Source organism: Cololabis saira, chromosome 13 (assembly GCF_033807715.1).
Source record: "Cololabis saira isolate AMF1-May2022 chromosome 13, fColSai1.1, whole genome shotgun sequence".
NCBI lineage: Eukaryota > Metazoa > Chordata > Actinopteri > Beloniformes > Belonidae > Cololabis > Cololabis saira.
The window spans coordinates 22,246,526-22,270,073 of NC_084599.1; the positions used below are offsets into that span (position 1 = coordinate 22,246,526).

The following is a 23,548-nucleotide window of genomic DNA, read 5'->3' on the forward strand; positions in this document are numbered from 1 at the left end:
ATGTTTAACATACTTTGGTTCAATAAATGTATTTTGCATTACAGATGTCAGTCAATTCGTCAGGAGAAGCGGAAAAAAGAGGAGGAGGAGGAAGAAGCAGCCCGGAGAAGAGCAGAAGAAGAGGAAAGGAGGAAGAGAGAAGAGGAGGAGGAGGCAAAGAGGAAAGCAGAGGAGGAAGAAAGACTTCGAATGGAAGAAGAAGCCCGGAGAAATGCAGAAGAGGAGGAGGCCAAGAGGAGGGCAGAAGAGGAAGAAGCTGCCAGGGAAGCACAAAGGGAGGAAGAGGAGAAAAGACTGGCAAGAGAGCCTCAGACTAGAGAGGATCCAGATATAGAACTGATCACGGAGGAGACGCTGGATAAAAACCTCCCTGCCAAGGAGACACAGCTGGGTGAGGAGAGAGGGGAAACTGGAGAGATAAATACAAACTTGCATACGAATGAGGGACAGAGCAAGGTTGAAGAGCTGGAGGATGAGGAGTTGGATTTGGAGACTTGCGGTACCCAGGCTGAGGCTGGACCTCAGCTAGATGAGGCGGATGAGGAGGAACAGATGGAGGATTTGGAGAACCAAACACAAGGACTGTCAGATTCAAAACCTGATCTACCTTCAGATGGAGTCACCTCCAGTGCACTTACACCCACATCTCCACCGCAGGGGGAGGCGAAACAGGCCAGCACTACCTCCGAGCCTGAAAGAAAGAGGGTACAACCTCCTGCTAATAACAAGGGCCTTTCATCCAAGAGCCAGGAGAAGAGGGAGCAGAGGAGACGGAGGGGGCTGGAGCACAACCAGAGAGAGACTGAACGAGCTGCCTCATCCTCCTCTTCTTCAGCCGCCAGCAAAGACCAGACACCCTCACCTCAGAGCAAAAGCCAAGAGACATCAAAGCTAAAAGAGCGGTCAGACAGCAAAGAGCTGGACCAATACACCTTTGTGGCCTGGAAAATGAAGGAAGACAAGGGAGTGAAGAAGGAGGGGAAAAGTTCTTCTCCTTCACCTGGTCCTGTCCGTCCAACCACGTTATCACTTCAGCCCGCTGACTCTTTGCATGAGAAGAATGGTGACGGCGACGGCGCTGTAACTGTAAGCCTGCAACGCAGGCCTGGAGCAATAAAGGAAAAGCCAGATAAGTGGAGAGGGAGACGGAGTAACGGGGAACACTCTGATGGCACCAGCTCCTCTCCCCCTCAAGACGGAGGGGAAAGGATGACAAGACCGCCTCTGTATGTCTTCCTTTAGTTTATTCAGATCAGATCTCATGTTTAAGGATAAATTTGGTGATGGTTAGTTTGAAAGTTTGAGCAAATGCTAAAGTTTTTTTTTTAAGAGCACAACCATCCTTTTTCTACACGCGTTTTTTTTTTTTGGTTGTTTTTACTGAGGAAATGAGGTCATGAGTGCACCAAATTCACATCTTAATGCAAAACTAATGATTTGCTATTTTTATTAATTTGACTAAGCTTGGCTAACCAAAAAAACGGCAATATCATAAAAACATGTCAGAGGGGTCATAAAAAGCAGTAGTTTTGAATTCCTTCCCTTTTTGAAGGCTTTGTTAAACCAATAGAGCAGAACTGTTTTATTATACGTTTCTATCCACCTGTATGTCTACAGTATGTACTATGCCAGTTTTATTTGGAAGAAATCATGCGATCAGTTCTGAACTCCTTATTTGAAAATAACGTGATAAATTTATTCTCATCAATTCTATGCAGGAGCGAAACAGTCTCTTCCTCAGTTGACAGTTTGTCTCCAGGTTCTGAGGGGGCCGGTTTCATTTCAGCCAGAGAGGTATTTTAAGTGTTTTCTCTGTTGTTGTTGTTTTTTTTTTTTTATTTATTTTGTAAAATCGGTTGATTTTTAACATCTGCACGTCTCATCTTTTGTAAACGATGATCTCTTTTCTGCAGATCATTTCCTCATCAGAAAGTAATGGTGATGGCTCAAAAGGAAGTTCCTTCAAAAGAAGGAACCAAGAGGGTTCTGGTCACCAAGAAGGGAGCCAACACATCCCGTCCACACCAGACAGGTACAACACCGCTGTGAACTGACCTAAAAACATTTGAGGCCAGTGTATCTAAAATTAAACGTGTAAAGGCTTTTTCTTACATTTAAAGTGCAACTGTGCACCTCAGTGATTCTTGGCACTAAAAATAAACAGAAACTGGAGCGAGTCGACATTGTCTGACCTAGAAATGGATAATTGGATCAAACACAATTTTATGTCAGATAAAACAGCTTTCATTTCTCATTATTCATCATTCACTTGCATCTTTTATTAATATGCTGAATTCATAATTAACACGCCGCGAGAAAAAAACAACAACCAAAAACCTGCTTTTATTTAAGCTTTACTTTCTTTTTGATGGCTTATTCTAGAGTTCACTAAAGGGATTTTTGTTGCCACAAAACATCTTGGTGCATTACGAACACACATCAAACACTAAGCAAGACAGAAACCTAAACGGGAACCTTCCAGGTCCAAATAAGTTATGAAGTTAATACTAAAATCTTTCCTCATGTCAAGCGTGATTAGTCCAAGTGTTGATATTGGAATACAATTGAAAATTTGTGACGATTCTCTGGCTTCTTTTGTTCCCGTGCTCTGCAGATCAGGCGGCTTCTTCAGCAAAATCTTGAAAAAACGACCTCACAAAGAACCCCAGACTCCAGACGGAGAGCCCACATCAGCTCAGAGTCACAATGACAAGTCAACACCAGGAGAAGGTAATTTACACTAGTTTTACATTCTCTTTGCAGAACAGCTGCATTTCTCTTTTAGATAATAATTATAACTGTAATTTTATTTCACCTATTAGCTTACTTAGAAAACAGGAACCCATGCAGGTTCTTGCCTGGAAATGACAAAACTTCACAGCTTTTTTCCCCTCGATAACACATATTAGTCCATAGATTATTTTTTGTATTTTTGTATGAATAAATCTTCAGATGTAGTGGATATATCCAGTTACTGGTTTTATGTGGAAACGTTCTCCCTTTCAGCGGCACCATCTGGACACCCGTCTCGACCCGTTCAGCAGCCCCACGGTGAACGAGCTGTTAAGAGTTTAGGCAGGAACCCAACCATTAAGATCAGCCGCGCCACACGGGTCTCCGAGCAGTGGAACGCCTCGTTGGACAGAGAAATCCCCAACGCCAACGAGCTTCGGCACCTCGATGAATTTCTGGGTAATCAGGTGAGTGCAAGAGGACTCGATCTTGGCTTAACGTAGCAAAAAATGTATTCTGATTTGGAAAAAGGGACACTTTTTTTTTTTCTTTTTGCTTGCAATTGTCTGTAGGTCAACGATTTCCGCTCCAGGGGCAAGTCGCTGTCAGCCACAGAAGCAATCTTTGTCACAGCCACCATGCAGTTCAGGGAGAACATCAAGGCCATGTATTCTTGCCCTGTAAGTCTGCATTCAGGCCTAAAACAGATCCGTCATACGCACCGATCAAAGTTATTCCTCAAAATCCTGTTCTCCTCCTTATTTTCTCTCCTGTTGACTACATTTTGATAGAAACCCACCATGCGCTACAAAGATCTGATGACGGGCTACCAGAACAAAGTGATCTCCTTGGCAAACAGCAAACAGACTGAAGAAGTCCAGCTTGTGGTTAACCTGTTCCAGTCGGTGCTGGATGGCTTCATCAGAGGAGAAATGAAGAAGGAGGAGGGCGAACCTGCAAAGGTAAAGCACTGAAATTCATGCTGAGAATTAGTCACATTAGTTAGTGTGACAAACTTAGGTATTAATGGCCGTGCTTCTGTATTTCAGCCTGCTAAAGCCAGAAAGAAGAGGAGGAAAAAAGATAAGAATGTAAGTCTGCAGTTTGAAAATCTTTTATTTTTCCATTAAAAATGATTTAAGTTAGCACTTGTGTACAACTGAATGTCTTATCTCCCTGTTTCGTCAGATGGAGAGTCCCCTGGATCACGTTTTTGTTAACTATCAGGTCAACATTATGCAGTCATGTGACCAATGTAGCTCTTACATCTGGGGGATGGAGAAAGCCTACATGTGTAGCTGTGAGTAAATGACTCAAGTTCTCAAATATAAGGTGCAGTTCACATTTAAGTAGATACAACTTTCAAATCTTTGTCCACAGATTGTAAAATGATCTGCCATAAGAAGTGCCTCTCCAAAATAGTGACTGACTGCTCCACCTTTTGTGCCAAAAAGGTTTGATTTTTTTTTTTCGTTATTTTCTATGAAAAGAAACGAAGCTAAATGAAGCTGCAAATTAGAGACTTGCTCCAGCTTTATATTTTGTCCCTAAACTGGTTTTACATTTGTGCTCTTAACCTAAATATGTTGATGAATATATTTGCATGACCATAGTGTAATCATAGTAAAGAATGGTTGAAAGTACATTATGAGTACTGGTACAAGTCGACTACATTTGTTAATGTTTGCTGTCTGTTGAATCTGCAGAGTGATGAAGAGTTCACTGGACAGCACTTCGGGGTGCGCGTGGGTCACCTGTGCAGTGATAAGAACCCAGTACCTGTGGTACTGGAGATGATGCTGGAGCATGTGGAGATGCACGGCCTCTACACCGAAGGCATCTATCGCAAATCTGGATCTGCCAACCGCATAAAAGAGCTGCACCAGAGACTAGAGACAGGTTAGACCCCAACGATGAATTGAAAAACCGTATATCTCTATAATTCTCTTTTTCTACCTTCTTATTTTAAAATGTAACTATGTATTTGATCTTTTTCATATGTTGTATTCCAATACTCCTAGTGTGGCAGCACATGACTGTACTGCTGTTTTTGATATATTTAGACCCCCATCTGGTCTGCCTGGAGAACCATCCCATCCACACAGTAACAGGCCTGGTAAAGCAGTGGCTGCGGGAGCTGCCGGATCCACTCATGACCTTCACGCATTACAGTGACTTCCTTCACGCAGTGGGTGAGGAGGACATTTCCCAGCACTCAGAGGGTTTAAGACGTAATGATGAGAACAAAAACATGGGCTTGGCTTTCAGTTGTTCCTGTTATCTTCTACTTTGTTGGAGAGTTCATAGGTTTTTGTATATTTATTTTGATCACATGACTACTTGTATTAAAATATGATATTTTAGGTCAAATATTTATTGATCACGGTCAAAAAGCTAAGCATTTTTAATAACAGACCATTACTGTTTATAACTTCTTGTAGATTTGATTTCATGTATTTTTCTCATCATTAGAACTGCCAGAGAAGCAAGAGCAGCTTCAATCCATCTATAAAGTTTTGGAGGAGCTTCCCACAGCAAACTTCAACACGTTGGAGCGACTTGTTTTCCACCTTGTCAGGTAGGGATGCAGCAGTGATCAAAGTCAATAACCAATTGAATTGAAAGACCACTCCTCAAATTGTTACTAGTGCACTGTCGATGCATCTTTGAAACCATTTGTCTCAGGTATTCACTCAGCTTTTAGCAGATAGGTCTGATTATTAATAGAACAGATGTTGACAAAGTTTGCATGACCTGAAAACTAATGTTCCTGCAGGGTTTCTAAAGAAGAGCCTCACAACCGCATGTCTCCCAACTCGTTGGCCATAGTTTTTGCACCGTGTATCCTGCGCTGCCCGGACAGTGCTGACCCACTACTCAGCATGAGGGATGTTGCCAAGACAACCACGTAAGACTGCTGTGAAAGCAAAAATGAACCAAACCAGCTTATTCTACCAGGAGATATGATGCTTTTTGTCTGTTTTTCTGTGTACACATCAATATTTGTGATCAGTGTCAAGCTTGCATACATGTTGTCTCTCTTTTGTCTGCAGGTGTGTGGAGATGATCATCGTTGAGCAGACCAGACGCTACAATGAGAAGATGGAAGAGATCGAGCAGCTAGAATATGCAGAAGAGTTGGCCGTCAACCAGCTCAAACTCAAGAGAAAGAACACGGTGAGAGACAAAACCTTGCATCCCTTTTAGCTTCGACATCAGCCCCAAATGTGAGGATCTGTTGCACATTTACACTTTTAACAGAGACAAAATGAAATGTGACTTGAAAATGAAGCAGCCGCATCGTCAGTTGTTCATAGGTTACATGGGTAACGTGGCCGATGTTCCTTGTCTCTCTTTAGAACTACTGGCATTTACCTCTAAGGTTCTCAGCTCCTTACAAAGGAGTGGTGGTATGTATGACCCAGTTCTCCAGTAGACCTTTAGCCGTAGTGTGTAGTAGTTCTCCATGTGGAAGTGCCTGTGCATGGCATGTTAGATGCCGGTGATTCTCTGGCTGTTTATTTTTACTTTTTATCTACTTATTTCTTTTTTGTTTTTCAGTTTTTTAATACTGTTTACTCTTCTGTACTAACTGGGGTTAGACTGCATGTTCCTGTTGGTTTGGTTTACGCCCTGCTTGTCATGTGAAGGGTTTGTTGTTGTTGCTGTTTGAATGAGAGGATACGGTGGTTCATAGGTTGGTGTTGTGATTTGTATCTTTGGAAGACCTTGAGCTAACAGAAATAATGACTCGTAGAGCTTAATGGTAATGATGCATTATTGTCATCTTTACTGTTATCTTTTATTTCTACTGAGCAAAGACCACAAAGCTCTGAAAGTCATTATTTATTAAGTAGTTTGGACTTTTTTTGGATTGTGGTGTTGTTTGAGAGGGATGAATGCGTACATCATTTACATCACTGTTTATTTGTTTATTTTTTTCTTTTTAAATAATTCCTGTTCAAACATGAGCTGGAAGAATTCCTGTGCAGATGCATGAATGCCACAGACGCCATTCACCCTGCATCCCTTTTTACCTCACTAACCATTTTTCCAGTGCCAGTTTTGGATTAAATTAATATGTGCGGTAGTTTGTGGTTATTCCCTGTTTGCGATTAACTCCATTAACATAATAGTTACCTGATGGACATTTAGTTTGCGTAATTAGTTTGGATTTGTGTCTTGTGCAGGTGCACGAGAAGGTCAGTTCTGATCTCAGCGTGGTCCCTGAGAACGAGCCGCTGGACTCGGACACTGAGGCCGAGAAGAACCTTGTGGAACGCATTAAGTCCATCAAACAGGAGAAGTGAGGATGCTGCGCTTACCTTTCATTCTTTTATTTACATTTTTTTCACATGTCTGATGCGATTATGGTCTGTCCCTCCGCAGAGAAGATCTGGCCTGCCGTCTGCCAGATTTAGAGCAGCCTGGTTCAGATCAGGAGAACTTGGACTCTGAAGCGTCATTAAGCTCGGAGAGTCTCCTGGACGAACAGCAGCGATCTTCTGCTCACAGCTCGGAGCCTGAAGGTCAGTATTAAGGTATAGTCTGAACTTTTCTTTCTTCTGCCTGTTTCTCTAACTCACCTGTGGGTTTCTGACCGGGCCACTGGGTTGGGCCCTTCCTGTCTTTTGTGGTGCAGGTCTGGACCAGTGATGAGGATGTGGGCGCTGATGTCCGCTCTATTAACAAAGCAGGTTGGGGGACAGCAGCCGAGTTTGTGTGTTTATGTGCATGTAAAGTTACATGTGGCACAGAAGCATGCTCGACCTCTTTCCAGAGTGAATCAATGAATCAAACATTTGGCACCCATTCAAATCCAATGCCTGTAATTGCCACTTCCTGAATACATTTTCTCTGAGATAACATGGTTGCATGATCTTCCATTTCTCCTCACCCCGTTATAGGACCGCTGTGTGAAATGTCGAGTGAAACGTGGTTGTTTTCCTCTTGATTAACTACTCGTCTTTCCTCCTTCTCTTCCAGGACGAAGATCGCTCCGGCTGAGAAGACACAAGCCTATTTGTCCTCCCAAACCACCAGATCTCGCCCAGCGACCCAAAGTCCCTGGTGGACGCATGTCTCTGTCAAACCTCACCCCTGCCAGCTCCACCTCCTCGCTGTCTAGCTGCGCTTCTTCAGCTTCCGAATCCTCCAAGGCGGTGCTCAGACATCCTCTGCAACGCCGCAACCCCGTCATCCCGGACACAGTTAAACTGCCCCCAGGTGTCCACTCCCACGCTGCAGCCTCAGATCGAGCTCACACTTCCACTTCTCCTGAAAGTGGAGCATTCAGACACGCTGTTAGGAAACGAGAGCAGCCCGGACGCCGCAAAGACAGCACCCAGTCCCTGTACATCGATGGCGCAGAGCGTGACCTTTTGTTGCAATTTTCCTCGTGCCCTCCGTCTGCTGCAAACTCTTCCTCCTCCATTTCAAAGGCAGTGCCCTCTTTTCATCTTGAGCACCCCGAGATAGAAGCTTCTAAGGGACAGAGACGCTTTTCTGACCCAGACATACCTTACATGGATGATGATGTCTGACCAGGTGGAGTAGCAAATACTGGTAAAGGCAACATCCCACCACTAAACAAAACAAAACCACACTCAGTGTGGAAGAGGGGAGTATAGTAGAAGAATGCAGCCTGGATTACCTGTGTGAGTAAAAACGAGAGAAACAAAATTTGCTCCTGTGGTTCCAAGAAGTTAGACTTGACAGAAAATGGAGGCTGTTCCACCTGTCTGAGAGAAACGAATCAAGGCACTGCAAATGCGTTTGACAGTTTTGTTTCATCTCATTTGACAGTGAAAATAACTGGACGAATTGTTGCCAAGCACCTTTTCTATCGTTTTAATATATTGTGGTAAAGGATGATGAATCAGTTGGACCAGAGACTGTTTATGTAGCTTCAGAATGATTTTTTTTTTTGTATTTTTTTTTTTTATTATTATTATTTGAGCAAATTCAAGAAAATATTGCAGGTTCCAGTCGCACTTTTCATTTTTTTTCTTTTTTTTTGTCTAATGAGTAAAATATGCTTACTGAATTGTTAGCTAGTGCCTTGATTTTGTACAGTGAGTTAATAACTCATTTCTCATATCATAATTATGGAACAGCGCTCATAGAGGGAGGGAGGGTTATTTGGAATAAAGAGGGGCCTTTGTCTCAGACTTCTTTGTTTATTGTACTGAACCGACACAAAAAATGGAAGACATGGTCAGACCAAGGAACTGAAACATGCACATTCAGTTTGAGTTCATCTTTTAACCTGCTGCACAGCAAACACCAGATAGGAAGTCACTGCTTTCAGATGGCTAAGGGAAACGGGAGCAGCACACGCCACTTTCTCCAACAAAATAAAGAAAAACACAAGCCCCACCATACCGCCATGCCACAACGTCTTTAAAGCTTCCTGAACTCGGCCTCTTCCTGAATGAACGTGGTTCAACTTGGATGTGGACTGTCTGGTGATGAGCAAGTTCTGCTAAAGCACATCTCTGGCCAACATTGTATGAAATGTAATACTAATGCTCGTCTGTGACTGCTGAATGTTAGTTTGTCTGGATTAGTAGGAAGATGTTCTGTTGTATAATGTGTAACAGAGTGTTTGTTTGGGACTGAATGACATGAGCTGTAATGGTTATTAGTATTAACATGAAAATACAGTACGTGATGCTTGTAACTCCTGCTGCTGTGTGAGTCAATTATAAAAAAAGAAAACGGTTTTAGACTTTTCATTCTCAAAATATTTAGATGTAAATGTAAATTTCTGTCACTTTTGGGGAGACGTACTAAAAGTATACAATATAATCCATCCGTATTGAATTATACGTTTAGGAAATATCAGATATTGGATCCAGCCCTCCAGTCTTATTGGAAACATTTAACATAATCATCAGTATGTTTTAATTCTTTTAGAAACCTGACTGTCTGGAACCCGTAAACCCTTTTTTGTGATGTTATCTGCCTTTAATTTTGTCTTCAGGAAGTGAAATGCAGTCTAAAGATAGCCTGTGTCATCGGCACTGAGAGCTCCTTTGAATACATGCTTTGAGTTGACAACAGCTTGAAGTTAATTATAGATCATTTGTGTATTTATGTGCTTAGTTGATGAGTAATGAAGGAATAGCCAACAAGTGTCTATGAAACAGCTTTTCAATCAATTCTCTTATTACATTTGAAGCCCTAGGGGGGAAAGAGTTCCTGCATATCTGCAATCCCTAAACTCTACTTTCATTCTGAGTATGAACACTAAAATTAAAGTCGACAGGTTTCACTTTAGCCCATTTTCGTTAGGCTTATGAGCCAAAGTAACGGTTCTATCTGTACATAGATATTTCAGGATTTAAATGTACATTTTAGTAGATGTATCTAATAGTTCATTCAATGAGTTTCTCCATATTTGGCTCACTGGTATGAATTTAAAAGTGACATATAATGAAAGTCCCATGTTGTGTGACCATGCTTTTGGGTGTCAGTAGCCACCAAGGTCTGGAAAAGTCAGTGAGCCATCCTAATGCCAATTATCCAACCTCTCCATCTCCACTTGCAACTTCATTTCACTCTACATTTGTTGAACTTTCATTTATTTTGTAAACTGCCTTCTTGGGGAATGACCCAAATTGCAGAAGTTGGAGAGAGATGACATTTACCCTCGTTCCTAATTAGGAAATCTGACTACTGGCAAGATATAAATTAAGAGTTTCTATTTGTTATTCAACGCAGCATGAATAGACACTGATGTGTGGTTTTGACTGTCAGGGCATCATGTGGGTTAGTGGTTCACAACCTGGAGAAACTCATTTAACACAGCTGCACAAGATCACTAATTAGTTTCTCCCTCGACTTAGGTAGTTCCATGCTGGGACTTAAAGAAGAGAAGGACTTACAACCTACTTGCAAAGAATACGCTTCCCTATATTGTTTTCTCTTGAAAAGGAGTTAAATAAAACGAGTACACCGGCACACCAGGAAGACTCACAGAAAACAAACTTGAATTGAATGGTACTTGTATTGTAGTACAATTTAAAATACATTAACTCTTCACAGTTCATCACAAATGCAGACGGCATAGAAAGAATCTAGGAGCCAACATTTGGGGTGTATATATTCTCAGTCACAGCACTAAACAATTTGTTAACAAGCACTGCGAGCACTCCCACCCTCCCTCTGTCAGTCTGTCTGGAGTCTTGTCCTCTCTTTAATCCATCTGCATTTTAACCTTTTTTCTGATCATTATTTGTCTTTGGAAACTAAATCTGCTGCCTCCAGTCGATCTGTTCAGGCAAAGGTTTAGGGGTACACCGTGGACAAATCACAGGGTTGCAAACAGACAACCACATACGCTCCTATGGGCAATGCAGATTCACCTATTAACCTGGCATACATGTTTTTTTGACTCTGGGAGGAAACCCATACAAGCACAGGGGAACAGGTAAGACTCCATACAGGAAGGACCCTGCCGGGATTCACACCAGGAACCTTCTTGTTGTGAGTCAACAGTGCTAACCACCAAGCCACCTTCAGCACTGAACCTGTTCAACCAATTAGGACATAATTTCAACATGCAAATACACTAACAACAGAAACGCATCCCAGAGATTCTCAATGTGGTTTCTGTCTTGAGTCTCGTGTGAAATATGTCTCATGTTTCCTGAACCACTCTATCACAATTTGAGCTTGACATTGTCATTGTGAATTGAATTGCATCCAGGGCAGGAAAAAAATATATTCAAGGAAAAAAACTAAATTCACCTAAACTATTTCGTTGGGCACCTAATGTAACCGAATCTAGACCTTACCAAGAGAATCAACGTCTGATCATATAATACTACATAATACTGGCCCCTCGGCTCAGCCTTGCGTGTGAGACACAATGCATTATGGGTGTGTTACTTCATACTAACTAACTAGTTGATTAACTAATTAGATTTGGACTCATCAGACCACTGGACTTTTCTAAGTTACCCCAGTCAAAAATCTTTATGTGCGACCCAATTTGATTGTACGTTTCAGAAAAAGAAAATATATATTTTGATAATGCAAACTTCAGATTGTGTAAAAAGGATTACATATATTGTAGATTACTGTTTGAACCTCCTAAGATCTGGTGCATCGCTGCAAGATCTATTTTTTATTTGTATTTTTTTTTTTTTTATTGAACACAATTTATAAACAAAAAACACATTTATTCAAACTGCTTGTGGAGGAAATACAAAACAATATAAGGAAATAGAACATATGTTGGGAGGTATCATGGACAAGAGACATATACACAATCAATAAGGTAAATATAAATAAAATTAATAACAAAAACTACAGTTTTTGCAGTTATTTGACTTAATTTTTTGCAAAAAAAAACGTTTGAAATCATTTAAAAAGCGTTAGAAAGAGGGATTCATTTTTCTCCACTTACAACAGTGTATATGATATTTAGCCAGTAAAAGAATTACATTAACCAAGAGAGACACTGATTTGTCAATTGTATCTATGTAAAAAAACAATATTTGAGATTTCTAATTTTGGGTTGTCGTTCATTTTTAAAGATAGCCAATTTCTAATTTCACGCCAAAACGTTTGTGAGACAGGACACAATAGGAACATATGATCAAGTGATTCTTCAGATTCATTACAAAAAGCAGAGGGGTCAACTCCGGATTTAAATCTTTGTCTCAAAAATTAGGCGGTTGGATAAATTTTATTGATCAATTTAAAATGAGTTTCCTTGACTTTGGGGTGAATGGGCCATTTGATATAATTTGAGTGGGCTTTTTCTAGTGTACGGTAGAAGTTAACTTAAAGGGGACCTATTATGAAAAACACGTTTTTTCTTGTTTTAACATATAAAGTGGTCTCCCCTCAGCCTGCCAACTCAGAGAAGGAAGAAAGCAACCAAATTCTGCAGTGTCTGTACAGCCGCCCGGATGAGCCGTCCAGTGTGATGTGGATCTACGAGCCGTTCAGATTCTGCTCCCTTTCGTTACGTAACCAAAATGCAAACCAAGCCCCCAACTAAACACTGTGTCCTAACTGCATGCGAGCGTCCGACTATCGCGTAGCACTGCGTGACATTGGACGCTCTGTGTCCATCTCCCTGCAGCCAGCTGCCACTTTATTGAGGTTTTTGTAGTGAAATGAGGAGGTATCTAATGGCGTTTTCGCATTAGTACCGCCTTAGCCCGGCTCGGCTCCGCGCGGCTCATCACGGCTCTTCCCGTTTGTCCCCGTGTGTTTTCGCACTGCCAGGGGAGAAGTGGGCAGGTTGGGGTGAAGCTGCTGTGACGTACTCGATTGCGCAACCACTTTGTTCATGTCGGCGCTGATCAGAAATCAGCTGGAGCCGCGAGCGGCTGAGAGTAAAACAGCCCGTCTACATCCCTTTTTTAATTTTCTCGACAGCCACCAGGTTTATGAACATCTGCACCTCAGAGTTGGATCACCAAACAGACGTTTTGCGCTTTATAATAAAATCGCCGCGAGTCGCCTCGCGCTGACTCCCGCTTCCTGATTCAAACGTCTGCCGGCCCCGCCCCCCGACCAATCAGAGGCGTGGAGGGTGGTGACGTCCCCGCCCCCCGACCAATCAGTGGCGAGGAGGGTGGTGACCTCAGAAATAGTCCCTGCTCAGCCCGCTATAGAACCTGGCTGAAATGGTTACAGAAAAAAGTATCGACTTGGAGCGGCTCTACCCGTCTCAGCCCTAGTGCGAAAGCGCAAAACGGGTAGAACCGAGCTGAGTTGATACTAATGCAAAAGCGCCAATAGAGATAACTTCTCATTTCAACTAACTGGATCAGCCGTTCCCCATCTGTGACCGTTTCCTACAGCGCTTTCAACCGGCTTTCAACGCGAGTGACAGGAAGAAAATAGAAGCAGGGAGTCCGACAAATGTTCAGCTCAAAACAGCGCGCTGCGTTGCGCTGCGTCGCGCTGCGTCGCGCTCCGTCCAGTTAGGACAGTCCAATTGAAAATAAAGGAATGGAAGTAATTTTGCTGCTCACGCTCGCTCGCATCGCATACAGTCAGGACACGGTTTAATAGTTTACGCAGCCGGCTGCTCTTCTGCCCAGAGCGATACTTTGTGCCCTCCCCTGCTACACATCATTCAGGCAGCCAATCAGCACAGTGCCTCATTATCATAGCCTCCCCGCCCACTCAGAATCCCTCATAGATAATGAGGTTAGAGAATGGGATGATAAAGACATGGCTCAGAGGCTCAATTTCTCATTTATTTAACAAAAATAATCAAAAGCTTGTTTTTCAGACATTCAAGGCCTGTTTAAAATAGATATTACTTGCCTTTAAAGACTGTGAAGTGTCAGAATATAACCCTCTGTGATAGTCATGAAATGATCTCGACTTAAAGACAGCACTTATAAACGTGTTATTACATTTCTTATCCAATAAGCAGTACTCCAGTTGTAAAAAAGAATCAGGTGGGATGGTGGATTTTATCATATGGGGACAGATAATTTGTGCTGATTACAAATAATATAATATATTACAAATAATAGCAGTGACCAAAACACCTGCAGAAATACTGCAGGAATGACATAGCAGCAGTTAAATGCAGCCTTCTGTAAGCTTTAAATATCCACTGGGCTTACATCAAATACATCAAAACACAACAATAAAAAACAGTTTTCTGAACTTATCAATATGACTCTGTCCTTCAGGGAGGATGCCATCCCCCCTCACCCCCCCTCAACTCGAGTACTGAATGTAACCAATAATCCTCAAACTGCAGTATTTAGCAGGTTAAACACTAAAACCACGTGGTCTCAGGACAGACCTAAGCCCCGCCCACATTCTCGCGCCGTCAGGTGACGTCACACCTGCGCGACTGTTTGTTGGCATCAAAAATGTCTTCTAGACTAGAGATTAATTTCATCAGATTGCTGTCTCGCTGTGAGTCTATAGCCTCGGAGAAACGAGGGGAGGCGGAATGGAGGTTAGAAAAGGTAACACGGCTCGGAGTGAGTGAGTTGAGTGAGTGGAAGCTGTTAAAACGACTGTTGTTAGCTGTTAGCCGCTGTTAGCCACGTCGTCACTAAAACCAGACGGAAGGTTGAATTATGGTTCTGCGTTAATTCGACGGCGTAGCCTACGGCGTACGGTGTGCGTCGCCGCGTACCTTACGCCGTAGGTTCTGCGTTGTTGTAACGCGGAACCATAAATCAGCCTGGAGTCTCACAGTTGACATGGAGCTGCTTTTAATGCTCAGCTTTTCCTTTTATTCAATCACTTAATCACCTTGCTTGAATATGAGTTACTGCACAGATTTCCCCAGCGCATGCATGTGACCCAGCATACATTTCAATATAATCGAAAAATAGGCATTGATTAGGTTTAAGCGTCTCTTTCCAACAAAAATGGTCTAAATTGAATGTCATCAGTCAGTTTACATTGAAGTATGAATGTTTAACTAAACATGTCATCATGATGAATGTGGAGCCAGCTTTGCTATCATTTTTGAAGCTGTATATTGTGTAGTAGTTGTAGTTGTTATTCTATTAGCAATAGATAATTACTTTCTCTGACTTTCATGCATAAGAGCATGAAAAAAAAAAATCATCTCATATGAGCATTACATGTTATTCCAACTGAAATAGTTCTAATCTAATTAGGTCCAGAGGAATTTGGACATTATTTTGCTTTCATACAACACAGTGAAGTTGTAATAAAACATAAAACAGCCAAGACATGATCAAAATGTAGACTTTTCCATCTTTAATGTAAAAGGTTTCAAGAAATATTGCATTACCCATTTTAAGGAAAATATACCTCAACTTTCAGGGGCTCAACCATGTCCGGTCCAGTCCTTTGGTAAATGAAGACAAATGAAGCAGATAACACTGTCTGGAGTTAAAAATCAGGCATAGAGGTGGTTTTTGGCAGCGATTTGACTAGGACCAAAATCAACATAAACCTCTATGAGAGGTTAAACCTAACAAGCTTAATGAATAAAAAATTATATTTGTGACCATAAGAGTTGTGGTTTATTCTTAAAAAGAAAGAAAGCACTGGTGAGGTCAGCGTATAGTTATATTTACAATTTTATGTCACAAATGCTTTTGAGCGCCTAAAAAACTGAGCTACTTTGTCCAAAATGGCTGTATTTGGTAAATAGCTTTATCTTTGTGAAACCTTCAAAACAAAGCTAAAAGTCTACACTTGGATAACATCTAAAAATCAATTTTGGTTATATATAAATATATATATATATATATATATATATATATATATATATATATATATATATATATATATATATATATATATATATATATACATTTAAGCTCATTTCATATTATTTATTTTCAACTCTTGTGTAATCTAACAGTTAAATGTCAGCAGAAATGTACTTCACTGTTTGTTTGGTCTCCTTTAGTACGTTGGTGCTTTGGAGGAGATGTTGGTGGCTCTGAGGAAAAACCCAAGGTAACGGGACTTTCCTGCTTTCCCTCACTGTTTTGTTTTTAATGTTACTTTTAAACATACACCATATATAGCTAGGTTTAAGTTCATTCTTTGTTCTAAGGATTTTTATTCATTGTTTCATCAGAAGAATAGATGGATCACTGGTGTCTCTGTGGTTAATTAATACAGAGTTCAACACGTTTGTTCTAAAAACATACAACATTAATACTTAATTTAACAACCCTTTGTGTCTTTTTCCAGCAAACCAACACCAGAGGTCCTGACCGAGTACATAAGAAAAGTGGATTTTTTGAAAGGGCTCCTAGAGGCGGAGAAACTGGTGAGGTTGAGATTATATCCGATAGCAAGTGTTTTTATTAAGTTACATTTTGTACCTGATGTGTAGAAGCTTCTCCATGTCGTGTTTGTTTTGTCTTGCAGTAATAGTCTCTCCTGTACACCCAAAAACCTTTAGAATTGCTCTAATATGGTCATTAAGTGGGATCGCTTTGTATAAATACACAGTTGGACAGCATTTTGATTACTATAATTTTTTTCTTCGTTTGGTTCTTTCTCAGTCTTCACCAACAGAAAAGGCTTTAGCGAACCAGTTCCTGGCTCCTGGCCGAACACCCACAATAGCCAATGAGAGGATGCCTGCCACCAAAACAGTCCACATGCAGACGAAGGCACGGTGCACAGGAGAAATGAGAGATGAGTTGCTCGGCACGGTGAGATGAGACATGGCTGATGTTTTGTTCTGAGCTGACTCTCGTCAGCTGATGTCCCCTTCCCCCCAAAATTAAGATCTGAACAGCGATTGTTCAGCTTTGAGTCAACGGTATTCAGAAGTCATCTGCTTGCAGTACTTTTATTAAACTATGTTTTAATGATACATTTTCATGCTCTATGTCTAGAGGATATTTCATAAAATATGGTAGTTTTGGCAGTTTTTCTGTAATTATACTGGCAGAGAGGATAACCACATGTCCTCTTGGCTCTCACCTTGACACAATAATATATTTTAAGAGCTCCATCTTTGCTCAGCTTTTAATTATTGTTCTTTTGTGTCATTGCAGCAGGCTTCAGGCAAAGGTAAGGAACATTTTGAACTTCAAGGACATTTAGTTTTCATTATCGGGACTAAACAGATTATTTGAAAAGCTAATGTGCTTTTTTGTTAAAATGTACTCTTTTATCGATCCCCATTTCTTTCTTTACCAGGTCTGTCAGATAGAGACTTAAGAAACAGAAGGTAAAACTTCCAAATGTTACCTTCCTGTAAGAGCTGCTATCCTTTTGACATTGTGGCTCTCACTGTTCTTAAATCCTCCTGAACGCTTTGGTTTTTGGTTTTAAACAGAGGTCTTCCTCTGGATGAACGTCAGTCCGCTGCCGAGCTGGACGCCGTCCTGCAGCACCACCACAACCTGCAGGAGAAACTGGCAGAGGACATGCTGAACCTGGCTAGAAATCTGAAGAACAACACTTTGGCAGCGCAGAACATCATCAAACAGGACAACCAGGTAGCTGGATAGATAACTGAACTGTTTGACAGAAATATATGCCTAAAGAATTGACATGCTTTTTTAAAATAATATCTCAGCCTGTGTGCTTGCCGTGTTGTTTAATTAATTTGATGCCACGTGTCTGTTCCGATTCTGGCCACACGTGGGCGCTATACAACAGAAAATGTTAATCCTTCTCGGCTTGATATCAGCTTGATGTTCATGTCAGGTGTGTGCAGAGGTGTCAAGTAACGAAGTACAAATACTTTGTTACCTAACTTAAGTAGAAACTTTGGTTATCTATACTTCACTGGAGTAATTATTTTTCAGACGACTTTTTACTTTTACTCCTTACATTTTCACGCAATTATCTGTACTTTTTACTCCTTACATTTTAAAAACAGCCTCGTTACTCTATTTCATTTCGGCCTTTAAAAAAAACTATCCAGTTAAATTGCTCCATCCAGATAGAGTGAATTTGGTTGTGGTTGTTTCAGATGTTCTTGTCCAGTTTTGTTCTTACATCCGTTGCCCTCAGATTCCTGCAACTAAACTTGGATGTACATTCCAATAAAGGTTAGGATAAATGATAACATGCCCCTGAAGTTTGACTTTTTGCACCATTACAATACTTATAGTCAACTAGTCATCGTATCTTCTGCTCTCTGAAACACATGTTAATGCTCAATAGTACACATATATGGTTCTTTAATATATTTGCATTATACTAAGGTGCATTCATTTTCAATGGCTTTTGTCCTTAATGGCTTTTTTCCCCCTTAAATTACTTTTACTTTTATACTTTAAGTAGTTTTGAAACCAGTACTTTTACTTGAGTAAAAAACTTGAGTTGATACTTCAACTTCTACAGGAGTATTTTTAAACTCTAGTATCTATACTTCTACCTGAGTAATGAATGTGAATACTTTTGACAACTCTGGGTGTGTCTCCCTCTGCCCCACAGACTCTGAGCCAGTCTATGCGTCAAGCGGACCTGAACTTTGAGAAGCTGAAGACGGAGTCAGATCGGCTGGAGCAGCACGCCAAGAAGTCTGTTAACTGGCTGCTGTGGCTGATGCTCATCCTGGTCTCTTTCACTTTTATCAGCATGATCCTCTTCATCAGAATCTTCCCCAGGCTCAGATGATGATCATGTTACAACCCAGAACTCTTCATCCAATGTCCTCCTACGTTTATAAGAGCAGTAACTACTCTGGTCTCCGCATATCTATGCAGCACCATCCATGTGTGTCAGACAGATCAGCAGTGGTCAGAAGCAACAAAAGCCAGTTTGATTGACTGAAATCATTTCCCTTTTGGGATCAAAGTCCTCTTCTGCAGATACTCTGAAGCATTAATGTTCCTTTTTTCAAACTGAGCAGGATATAAGCTCTAGGTAAAGAGCCACTTGGACAGGGTTTGGGAGATAGTCTTAATATGTAGACACCACGTTGAGCCTTTTATTTTGATTCGTCATCGGGTCAGCTACCAGCCATCACTCACACGTATACACTAAAGCACTAAAGCCAGATGCGTTTCCACTGTGTGTAAATTAAAGAGCATTCATGTGCTGTCCAGCACCAACTCTACAAGATTAAAATACATTAAAACCTTTTAAACTTGGGAGCTGTTGGACCCGTTTGTGGAATCAGAGCTTTATGGCTTGATTGAGTCTGATTTAAAAAAAAAAAAAAAATCTAATTTATTTGCAGTTTTGCGTTCTGTGCCTTCTGACAGGTGTGTTATGCATTACAATGTAGATTTAAAACTGTATGGACACTTTAAAGGCTTTAATGGTGTACTGTGTATTTATACAAAAGCCTCCCTGTACAGGTGTTTAAAACATCTGCCTGTAACTATTGTAGTGCATGACAATCCTCTTCTGACATAAGTGTTTGTCTCAAATGACACAGTGCAAAATATCCGACTTGGGTCTTGTGATGTTGTGTTAAAGTCCCCCCCCCTGTGTTTCCAGTGCTCCCGGTCCTGTTTTCTGTTCTGCTGAATGATGAATGAAATATGCTTCGGGTGACGGTGTTTGTCGTAGTTAGAGACGACCGCTGAGGCTGCAGGTGTAAATGAAGTGAGATCTAGTTACCACTTATAACTGTAATGTCATGTCTATTCCAAATGTAAGTACTTGTGACATAGTGTGAAAGATGTCTATTTAAGATCATAAAAAAAAGGATTACAGAGAGAATTAAATAATTCGATTCCTCCCGTCATTTTTTTAAATTTTGAGTTGCGTCACCTGATTATGGTAAATAACACACCCACATTTAGATAGATGCACCTGCAAAGCTAGTCTACAGTTGCTAGTGGTACATCTTGGACTACAAGGCTCTGTGACCCTGGAACTGCCTGATGTAGTGACCGCCTGTGGCCACCGTGTGTCAGTCAGCTGTGAGCGTGGACCGGCTACGACCTCCATGACCCTGGTGCACCGATCAGCCCCAGTTCATAAATTAAATCCACCGCTCATTTACCCGCTCTGAGTATGACTAAATAAAGAACATGTTGATAGAGCCTTTATATGTGTCTCATAGTGCATGTGCATTTCTTACTTTGCTCTCTAACCCAATAAAACTGATTTAAGAATATATTTTTCATGTAAATCTAGACACTGGAGGGGCTCCTAACATTCCTTGTGTGTTGCAAACTAGCTGTTGTGCGAGGCCTGTGCAGCTGACCGGCTTGTTCAGGCTTGCAGCTCGGCCTCCAGCCCTTCCGCTCCGCGCTTGTTGACTGACTGGGCAGAGGCTTGGTCTGCTGTGTATTTTAGGATCCCTGGGGGGTATTTTGCCCGCTGGAAGCTGAGGTATGCAGGCCACCACGAGACCAAATGAAGCCGTGTCAAAGCGGAGGATCGTCATCCCCCCCAGTTTTAATCACAGCTGTTTACTCCTCCCTGCTCAGTCCTTTGCTAATCCCCTGTAGGGCGTACATGACTTCATCCCCGGTGTGGTTTCTCATTTCCACGATGCTCGTATTATCCCATTAGCAAAAAAAAAAAAGACTTCAGAGTCCCTGATATAATAAGTATGTTTGTTCCTAGAATCAGAAAATACTTGAGTGAGGCTCATTAAAGGCTCCTTCGACCTCTGACCCAGGACACTGAATAGGTTCCTTCCTGAAGTCTTTTCCCACAGGGGTCATCTGAAAATAACTTTTGACTCACTCAGAAACATTTCGTCCTAATCAATTCATTACCACTTCCTCATGAGGAACTATTTTTAGGGGTTACAAGTGCTCGCGACAGTCTAAGAATATCAAGGTAAGGGCAGCCATGAAGCATAATTGTATTAAACTTCAATAATAGGCAGAACACGACCGCTGTTATAGACTAAATAAATTACATTTTAACGATGTGCTACTTTGGTTTGTTTCTGAATACGCTGCCACTCTTGCTGGCAAGGTTAGAGGAGGGCCGGGTTTGAAGTTTACAACCTAGCTCCTTAATAAAGCTTCAAGTTGGTATATTTGCTTTTCTTAAGAACATTTATGATTATCAAACATTTATATATTGCAGTTCATCAAATGCCCACTGGGGTCTGGGCTGGGGGAAATTTGATCAACCTCATCAGTTAAAATGACAGAAAGCCACAAATTTGTGCATAATAAGGTTTTTTTTTGAGTGACAGCTGGCTGTCATCACTTTAGCTACTTAGCAATGAACGCTAGCTGTAGATAAAGACATGAAGACATAGTTCATAACCATTTTTCTTTTAAAATGTTTTATTTGTTCAATATATGTTTAGTGATGCTGTTAATTGTACTAAGAGACCGTTGTGACCGGCTCGGTGATGGCCTAGAAGGGTGTGAGAGCTGAGTTTAGCTAAGCAGGACTCAACGGCAACCCGGACTGGCCGTTGGAGGAGCTCTTGCTGGTGCTGGCGGGGATGAACACCCATATAAAGATAAAAAGATAACACATTTTAAATAAAGATACAAATAAAAAATAAATAAAATAAAAGGTGCAGTGCCATAAAATACAATTATATGGATAGAAAATAAATAAGTGTCATGTAATATTGCATAGTTATTGCTGTCTGGTTATTGTCTGGTTTATTGTTGGTCAGACTGACTGACGGACCCCCAGTTTCTTTTACTGATTAATGTAAAAAATATAAAACAAAAAAAAGTTTCTTTCCCGCCACACAAAAACACTGAAATATGTAAACATTCCTCCCAGCATTTATAACTTTTCCACAAACGAGTCGACTGATTCCCGATGGTCAATGAACTGGGAAATAAATCTGGATTTAAATAAATTCAACTATTGTGGTGTGATCACGTGATTTTTAAAAATACGATTTCAGCCAAATCTACGTAACAGTTTATTTGCCACTTCATTATCTATTTTGAAATCACACAAAAAAAATAGATGGATAGATCTAGATCTAACGTATTTCATTCATCAATTTCTGATTTACTGAAGACTGAAATTGGAAATGATATTTTAGCTGGAAATTTGAGACTTTTGGCAAGATTTTTTTTTATTAATGGTATCTCCATAGGGGGTTTCCTGTTTTCTTTTGTCTGTTTGGTCAGTAAAACAGTTTAATTTTAATCGTTACTTGTGATTGGCTGGCAAAAAGAAGAAAAAAAAAGAGTTGTGACTTCAAAATAGTGGAATTTAGGAATAAATAGCACTGAAAAAATGGGTTATAATGAGTACACAGACAGACAAGATCCATCTCCATCTTCTCGTGTATGTAGCCCTGCATACATTGTAAATCTGTATCAAAATAAAACTTATTTCTGCCTCTTAATAAGACCAGATTTCAACACCATCAGTGCCTTTCATGTGATAGTTGGATGGGTGGTTGTCTGTTTGTTGAGACCACATTCATCTCTGCGACTGCTGATATTTTAATTGCTGTGCTGAGTGTACGTGTAGTAGTAGTGCACGTTTTTAATTGGTTTGATCCTGCTAAAAGGCAGAAAAGCGCAGGAACAAATAGAAAAGCTTCATCCCTCCACAGCGCTGTGCCTGTTAAACATCCCAACAAGCCATTCTTTTTAATTTAGGTTTTGGCGGCTGCCGCTCTGAGGATTTGGGTTGCCTACAGAGATGAAGGAGATTTTTCTTTCATTCTCTCTCTCCCCTTTTTTTCTTTTTCCATGCATTTCCTTGGGGGATAAACGAGGTGAAGAGGTTTTTTTCTCAACTTTTCTTCTCTTCTATCAGCATTTTGAATGTTCTGTAAAGTAAATAGCCTTGCGATAGGAGAAAGGTCAGCTCTTATTGAACTTATGAAGAGAATATGAGCGGGTGAGACAGGTTCATACATTTTATTGATACATCTCCATTAGTCAATAATCTTATTCTAGTTGTTATCATTTTCTTTTATAGGTGGGTTTTTTCAGATTTTCTTGGTTCTTAATTTTTCCGGGATTTTTTTTATATATCAGAAAGTGCAAAAGAGAAAAGGTCAAGTTGTAAAACGCCATAGACAATGCCAGAAATAAATATAATTAGCAATGACGCATATTTTAAACATACGGTGTAAAACAAGTTAAAAGGAGGATTGTTTAGTTAAAATTAAATTTAGACCGAAACCTTTAGTGAGCCTTTAAAGTTGACGTGGTGTGTGTACCACTGCTGGAGTCCGTGTCCCAGTCTCTCGTTTGCACAGGTGCTGTGGAGGTTTTGCTGCTTTCAATCTGCCGTTGCCGTTTCCCACACGAGCACCTGCCTCCCTGTGAGTGAGTTTCTGTAGCTCTCTCCGTGTGGTTGTGTTGTGTCTGCGGCTCATCCTCTGTCTTAACGCCCTAATGAGGCCTCACACACACATACAGCTGTGTTGTGGCAGTTCTCAGGTGGGAGTGTGAAGGAGTTAAAGCAGTCAACTTTCCCCTCCCTCACTGTATCTTTGACCTCAGAG

General features: G+C 40.9%; 2 protein-coding genes across 11 annotated transcripts in view; both read left to right on the plus strand.

Annotated features, from left to right (window-relative positions):
* The window catches only part of si:zfos-588f8.1, a 59,617-nt gene extending 50,202 nt beyond the window's left edge, over positions 1–9,415 (plus strand). For 4 of the 10 annotated variants that reach the window (XM_061738298.1, XM_061738301.1, XM_061738300.1 and 1 more), the window contains 19 exons: positions 45–1,226; positions 1,719–1,794; positions 1,914–2,032; positions 2,615–2,730; positions 3,007–3,200; positions 3,306–3,413; positions 3,525–3,695; positions 3,783–3,824; positions 3,922–4,033; positions 4,114–4,187; positions 4,440–4,632; positions 4,797–4,925; positions 5,206–5,311; positions 5,510–5,641; positions 5,787–5,910; positions 6,093–6,143; positions 6,924–7,039; positions 7,123–7,262; positions 7,720–9,415. In XM_061738298.1, the coding sequence (XP_061594282.1) occupies positions 45–1,226; positions 1,719–1,794; positions 1,914–2,032; positions 2,615–2,730; positions 3,007–3,200; positions 3,306–3,413; positions 3,525–3,695; positions 3,783–3,824; positions 3,922–4,033; positions 4,114–4,187; positions 4,440–4,632; positions 4,797–4,925; positions 5,206–5,311; positions 5,510–5,641; positions 5,787–5,910; positions 6,093–6,143; positions 6,924–7,039; positions 7,123–7,262; positions 7,720–8,276 (3,742 nt within the window). In that variant the 3' untranslated portion in view covers positions 8,277–9,415. Of the gene's footprint in view, positions 1–44; positions 1,227–1,718; positions 1,795–1,913; positions 2,033–2,614; positions 2,731–3,006; positions 3,201–3,305; positions 3,414–3,524; positions 3,696–3,782; positions 3,825–3,921; positions 4,034–4,113; positions 4,188–4,439; positions 4,633–4,796; positions 4,926–5,205; positions 5,312–5,509; positions 5,642–5,786; positions 5,911–6,092; positions 6,144–6,923; positions 7,040–7,122; positions 7,275–7,375; positions 7,431–7,719 lie in introns of all 10 variants that reach the window. The other 6 variants (XM_061738299.1, XM_061738305.1, XR_009783948.1 and 3 more) reach the window with 5 other exon arrangements.
* Positions 9,416–14,560: 5,145 nt separating this feature from the next.
* use1 (unconventional SNARE in the ER 1 homolog (S. cerevisiae)) lies at positions 14,561–19,895 on the plus strand. Its single transcript, XM_061737145.1, has 8 exons — positions 14,561–14,693; positions 16,124–16,173; positions 16,414–16,492; positions 16,731–16,883; positions 17,232–17,247; positions 17,377–17,407; positions 17,516–17,678; positions 18,625–19,895. The coding sequence occupies exons 1-8, from the start codon at positions 14,595–14,597 to the stop codon at positions 18,805–18,807; spliced, it is 774 nt and encodes a 257-aa protein (XP_061593129.1). The 5' UTR covers positions 14,561–14,594; the 3' UTR covers positions 18,808–19,895.
* Positions 19,896–23,548: the final 3,653 nt, after the last annotated feature.

Coding starts and splice junctions, on each gene's coding strand:
- use1 (XM_061737145.1), top strand. CDS start 14,595: ATGTCTTCTAGACTAGAGATTAATTTCATCAGATTGCTGTCTCGCTGT. Junction 16,493..16,730: donor TCCTAGAGGCGGAGAAACTG/GTGAGGTTGAGA, acceptor GTTCTTTCTCAG/TCTTCACCAACAGAAAAGGC. Junction 17,408..17,515: donor AGAGACTTAAGAAACAGAAG/GTAAAACTTCCA, acceptor GGTTTTAAACAG/AGGTCTTCCTCTGGATGAAC.